Source organism: Sinocyclocheilus rhinocerous, unplaced genomic scaffold (genome assembly GCF_001515625.1).
Source record: "Sinocyclocheilus rhinocerous isolate Xijiao unplaced genomic scaffold, SAMN03320098_v1.1 scaffold368, whole genome shotgun sequence".
Classification (NCBI taxonomy): domain Eukaryota; kingdom Metazoa; phylum Chordata; class Actinopteri; order Cypriniformes; family Cyprinidae; genus Sinocyclocheilus; species Sinocyclocheilus rhinocerous.
The window spans coordinates 1,562,428-1,569,081 of NW_015664681.1; the positions used below are offsets into that span (position 1 = coordinate 1,562,428).

At 37.0% G+C, this 6,654-nt stretch overlaps 1 protein-coding gene across 1 annotated transcript in view; it reads left to right on the forward strand.

The window, feature by feature from the left end:
• Positions 1-568: 568 nt before the first annotated feature.
• Positions 569-6,654, forward strand: part of LOC107730233 (microtubule-associated protein 1A-like) — a 28,286-nt gene continuing 22,200 nt past the window's right edge. Inside the window, exons 1-3 of the mRNA XM_016540999.1 lie at positions 569-932; positions 1,006-1,158; positions 1,653-1,754. Coding sequence (XP_016396485.1) covers positions 902-932; positions 1,006-1,158; positions 1,653-1,754 — 286 coding nt within the window. The 5' untranslated portion in view covers positions 569-901. The remainder of the gene's footprint in view (positions 933-1,005; positions 1,159-1,652; positions 1,755-6,654) is intronic.

Genomic DNA, 6,654 nt, shown 5'->3' on the forward strand with positions numbered 1-6,654 from the left:
AATAGTTCCTAGCATAAAATCTGTGAAGGCAATATAATGTAAAATATTGTTTGTGCTTTGAAGTAAACAGCAGAGGGCAGTATACAATCCTTCTCTTCATGTTCATTAGCTGCAATCAAGACTTTGCAGTAAACCTCTTAAAGGATGCTGACTCATGACACTGTGGAAATGTTATATATCAGATATCAGCCAGTAAAAGCCATACTAACCCAAACCATGATCAGACCCAAACCATGTGCTTAAAGATCATATTTCATCTGCAGTGCATAAGACATTGCACATATCAGTAAATCTCATATGTCGGTCATTATTCATTTTTATGGAGAATAATCTTTGAATCACATGTCGTGTTTATGTGATTTACAAAACCCAAATCTTAAGCTTAATCTTCCCATTAAGTTACATTAAGTTACAGTAGAGAGAACTGGCATCTTTAGTGCATCTGCTTAGAATTAGAACAACAAAGGAACAAAGACTATCCAAGATATTTGTGTGTCATCAGAAATAAGATAAAAAGATTAATTGATTATTGATCACAAATATAGGCCTATGATTATAATAAGAGAAAATCTTGGCTGTGGTTGTCTTTAAGTAAGAAGAGAAAACATCAATTTTTGAGAATGAATTTATTCTGGATTGCATCCAATTTTCTTGGCATAATGAAAAGTCATTTGCAGATGGAGCGTAAACAACTATTTCCCCCAGGTATCTCAGAATACATTATTGATGGCAAAGTTGTCATGATGAAATGTAAGCGTTTGTCGCAGCCGATAACCAATAGCAGGACGTATTTTCCGAGCCACTCTTTCCGCTCCTCCTCTGATCCCGCCTTACGGAGTGGGCTGGTGGCTGCAGTTGTCATGGAAATGCAAGAAGTCCCTCAGCTCCAGATTCAGTTACCATGGAAATGCCGCTAGGAGATGCTGCTGCAGGTTCTCAGGAGAAGCGCGACCTCAGCTCCAGATTCGGTTACCATGGAAATGCCGCTAGGAGATGCTGCTGCAGGTTCTCAGGAGAAGCGCGAGATTATTCAGCACCTTGGACAGCAGCGGTGCGTCGGTCCTCCTTTCTGCCAGACGCGATACTATATGCTTATTGTGATTGGAGAAATTGCATCAGATCAGCAGCTTGATTCAGTGAAAGAACACATTAAACAGGGTGAGTCGCCAACTTTTGGGTTTTCTACCTTTGGCTTAGCGTGAAGAGTTAAGTAGTAGTCACACATTGACATGAACCAGACAGACGTGATTCAGATAAACTGTGCAGAAACGCTAAAGCGAAACAGCTGTTAATATCTGAGCATCATACAAAGACACGTATGTACGCATTATGCAGATGATATTTGATCATTATACACTGAAAGAATGGTGCAGAAATAATTTTATTTCATAAACTGCCAGTAAATATCACAAGTAATTACAAATAAACAGCAAGTAACACGCTGAATTAAACGTGACATTTTAAATCTTTGAAAACCTGGAATAGGATTTTCTTTTAATGTATATTCCCATAATCTTTGTTATTATTTTCATTTTTTACAGTGCATTTTTTTGCAGTTATTTCAATGGTGTAACCGTTGTGTGGGATATTGTTTATCTTGTGACATTTTAGGATTGCATACTATATTGATTTATTAAATGTGCATCTAACAGGGATCCTGTCATGGGACGTTGATTTGACCATTTGTGACTTGAATAAGGAACTGAAGCTCTTTGAAGCAAGACACTCTGCCCAGTTTTCATCAGAGGTGAAAGGTCAGTTATTAAAGTTTCGAAAGATGATGCATGAGCTTTTGCAAAAATGATAAAAAATAAATTTACTATTTTAACCAGCAGCATATTATGTGATGTCTAGTAGCCATTTGTGTTTGATTATTTAATGATTGTTTGATTTTCTTTTTAAAGTGTACAATGTTTAATACTGCAAAATGTAAAAAGGTGTATTTACACAGTCGAATTGAAGCTGCTCGGTGTCTTCTTAAAACTCAGTGTAAAGGCACATAAAAAATACTGCATAAAAACCAGAGTGATTTCTGCCTGTGCAGACCAACCTCTGTAACGGGGCTGACAAGACGTGAGACGTGCGGATCCATATGCAAGCTTTATTAACATGAGAGGAGGTCAGAAACACAGGCAGGGTCGAACGGTGGCAAACAGGTATATGGCGGGCAAGACACAAGAATAGTCCTAGGGCTAGCGTAGGTCAACGATTGGCAAACAGGATCACAAGGGCGAGACTAAAGGGATAAATCCAGCAGCCCCTAGTAGAAAAGTATACAGCTGTAATTGCTTTGTAAATGCATTCATGCCACTTCTGGCATAAGAAACACCTGTGATGTTATGAGATTCAGAACATATGTTCTGTTTACTCTGTCAGAATCACAGTATTTGTGATAGCAGGTAGCTTCCTGCCATTTGACAGCTAATAGATTATGCAAAGGTGACAAGGTGAGTGTGAAACAACAGTTATATGAAATCACAGGGAGAAAGATTAGATTGCATTAATGTACGGCTTCCTGTGAGGTTGCCCTGGCAAACAAACCTGAGGTCCCACATCCAATGAAATGGCAGCATTCTGTAAATGCACGCTCAATTATGGAGTGCGTTTATTTTACTCTTATTATTTCCATCATAAATATTCTGTTTTTCAATTCAGCTGGGCTCTGTTTGCATTGAGAGTAAGCTTCTAACATTTGTATGTGGTAAATTCTTCAGTAGAGTACATGCATTTTGGAGTGTGAATGTTGTTTTTCACCCGTGTTATCTGTTCTTGTGCTTCATGGATGTTTATAATTCAAAATTAAGCAAGATTCAGATCAGCATGCCACCTGTTAGTTTGTATATCTCTTTTCTGCCGATGAATATTGTTCCATAAGAAATGAAAGCAACAAGCTTTGCATGTTTCCAGGCAACACACAGACTAACAGCCTATCTGGAACAGCTGTATGGGTGGAATAGAGTGACACTCCTGGGATTACACGACTGTTATATATGTTAAACTTGTGAATTTGTGAAGCCCTTTTATATGTGTAAAAGAATAAGGATTTTAAATCAGTAGTACTTGAGTTATATAATAAAAATAATTTTAAAAATGTGTGTGGTTAAAGGAATAGCCCATCAAAACATGGAAATGTGCTGACAATTTACTCACCCTCAGGCCATCCAAGATATAGATGAGTGTTTCTTCATCAGAACAGATTTGGATAGATTTAGCATTACATCACTGGCTCACCAATGCATCCTCAGAAGTGAATGGGTGCCGTGAGAATGAGAGTGCAAACAGTTGATAAAAAAACATTACAATCAATGTATTGTGAAGCAAAAAGTTTGCATCAATCAATCTATGAAACAATTCATCACATTTTAATCTTAAAATGATGCTTCTGGCAAAAATGTAAATCTGTCCACAATATTTATGCAGTTAAAATTCATCTTATATGAATTAAGAGAGAACTATACAAAGGTCAAGAACCGGTCAAGCAACAGTTTATCAGTGGATTTTTATGTGAAAAGACTGGATTTTCACTGGATTTAACAAGTGATGTAATGCTAAATTTATCAATTTATCTGTTTCAATAAAGAAACAAACGCATCTACATCTTGGATGGCCTGGGAGTAAGTACATTTTCAGCAAATTTTCATCTGTGAACTTTTTCTTTAACACTCACACATATACACATACCAACGTAACTTTATTTGATCTATTATAAAGAACATAACATTTGCTGCTCTGTTCGTATCTAAATTGTTGGCATTTCTGAGCAGCACAGCTGATAACAACATGCTATGCTGCACACTGCAACCATCAGCAGATATGAAGCTAAAGAGGATAAAGCATTAAATCTAAATTTACTTCCTCTGCAGCGTGGCATACCAGCACACACACACATACTTGCATGCACAAGATTGCATACATTGCATGGTCACTCTATCACTGCTTACTTGGTCACCTATTTTTCTTGTCTTTCTTAATCTCTCCATTCTGGGGTGTTGTACGTCATGGCTTCAATATAAATTCTCTGTTAGCCTGCCTTATGCCATATGGTTCCTCATATGTGACTGCTGACTCCCTATCTATCGCTGCATGAATTAATCATCAGTCCCTTCTCTATTATTATTTACCAGTGGATCATACTATTGATAACAATATCTTATAATATATCTTCCAAATGATTTCCTCCACCAATTTCTATTCAGTAGAGAAGCAGTCCACGTGAGACCCTATCAGTGTATAGTGGAGTCTATAATGGGCTTATGGGTCTTATAGGTCAGAGTGCTTGCTGGTGGGATGCTTTAACTCTTTCAGCACCACGCTGAAATTTAAATGCTGTCTTTTATCCACTTGCATGTCAGGACATCAAATAGGACCATATCATTGCTAAATGTATTATTCAATGGCTAATGCAGCTGCAGAGTGCTTTCTGTTGATCAGGGTTATTATAGTAAACTAGAACCATAAATACATTTTGTTACTTGAAATAAATGTTAAATGAATTTATTTTATTTTGTGTTATTTTTTATTCTATTCTTTTAATTTCAGCTAGTTACCAAAGCAATATTTCCTCTTTTCCTTTAGTTTAACTTGATGTACTAAAATAACTCAAACTGAAATAAAATATTTTTAAAAATATAATCTATACTATATTAAATAAATTCTATGAACAGTGGCCAGTTATTAAGTTATTGTTAAGATAAGCTATTGTTTTAGTGATTTCCCCAAGCTCTGCGGGGGCAAATGCTATTCTGCTGTGTGCACTCAAGTGAAAGATGCAATTAGCTTTCTGAATAAGGGCTGGACAGATAAAATGATATAATGCTCCACCGTCACTGAGGGACAAAAATGCTTTGAAGCCAGAAAGGCTTTTTCTCACTCTCAAGGGCAGACTTTGTAGAGAGCCAGCTTTAAGTGCCAATCCACTGATCTCTACAGTCCAGCAACCTCAAAAGACAAGGTTCAAACAGCATCGGGGACCAAGGAAACTTTGTGGCTCCAAATGATGTTTGAACTTGGTCATTAGACGTCAGTCACTGTTGCTAGATTTTAAGTTAAAGCTATTCATCTTATATTTCCATTCTGGGTTATTTTTGTTTATTTAAATTAACAAATAGTTTTAGTTTTAGCAGCACTGGGAATCAGAGCATAAACAATGCTGTTCATCTCATCTGTGATCTCTGACAGGTTAAACAAATCAGGTCATTTTTCCACATTGTTAACTGTGGTAGTTATTATGCTTCCGGAAGACTGGGAATCTGAACTGAAAATGAAACAGGGTATTTAAAGCAGTTTGTTACCTTTTGAAAGTAAACCACACTGAAGAACAACAGAGAAATGTTTTCTTTTGAAAGCTTTCAGTTGGGTATACATTGATGCTAAACTGAAGGTATTTCTAGTAAACCTGGCTGATTCATCAGTGAATTTCTAGTATAGAGTCCCTGCATTCTTTCACTATCAGAGTTTGACCTAGTCTAGAAGTGAAATGGCCTCACTGTGAACTCCTGTCCACTACTATTACCTCTAATTCTGGCTTGCAGGCAAAGAGCTGCTGCTTTTTTTTCCGCTCAGAGAATCTTGACAATAAGAATCCCTTTGTTATTTCACAGAGCCTGCCTTTTTTGACTGCAACGTCTTTGTTTCTATAAACTGAGGATTTTTCTGCTAGTGTTGTTTAGTATCATTCGATGCTTAGTCACGAAACTGACTTCAATCAATAATGATCTCCTGTATTGATTATTAGGTTACAAGGTGGATATTTCACCCAGTTATCTCACAAACCATAAAAAGCATGCCCATCCCAGATGCTTGACAAGAATAATAATGAAAAAATGCAAAACTGCTGCACCCACACAGCGTTTCAAGTGTTTCATTTCTTCTGTACATTCCATTATTCCCTAGATGCAGCTTATCATAATGCCCATATTCTCAGTGAGAGATGTACTAGTTCATATCCTGCCACCTGTCATCTATATCTGCAGACTGACTTGCTGGTTTTGTTTACTGTGCGTTTGAGATTAAAAGGCAGAAGTGTGAATATAATCTTTCTGTAATGAGAACAGAGGAGCAGCTCCCTCTTCTCACAGCACAGAGTGGCTTCCTCCACGTCTCTGACAGGTGGCAGTCACTGCTGCTCTGTTCTGTACAGAAATCATTTTCATTGTTTTAGCCAGCAGTGGAAGATGATGGATGAGGACTGAGCATGCTCAGTACGGCTGGTCTGCCACTCCTGCAGCTGTGCTTGGAATACTGATCAGGACGTGAGTGCAGTGTCATCATGGCTGACTGCTTGTAAATGTCAGAGCACAAAACTAAAAGTGACTTTTAGTTAATGAAAGGTTTTAAGCATGTGAATAAGAGCAGTTTTGACTTTTGCTTCTTTGTTCTTTTACATGCAGGATGTAAATTACCTTATATTATACACCGAGACTTGTCAAAGCACTTGGATATCATTGCTCTTTTGTTGGTTTTGATTGCTTCTTTTGTCATCATTTGTAAGTCACTTTGGATAAAAGCGTCTGCTAAATGACTAAATGTAAATGTATATATACTGTGTGAATATGTGTGTGTGTGTGTGAGAGTGTATATATTCACACAATATATAATATAAGGTTTTTATATATATATATATATATATATACATACAGTATATATAAAACCAGT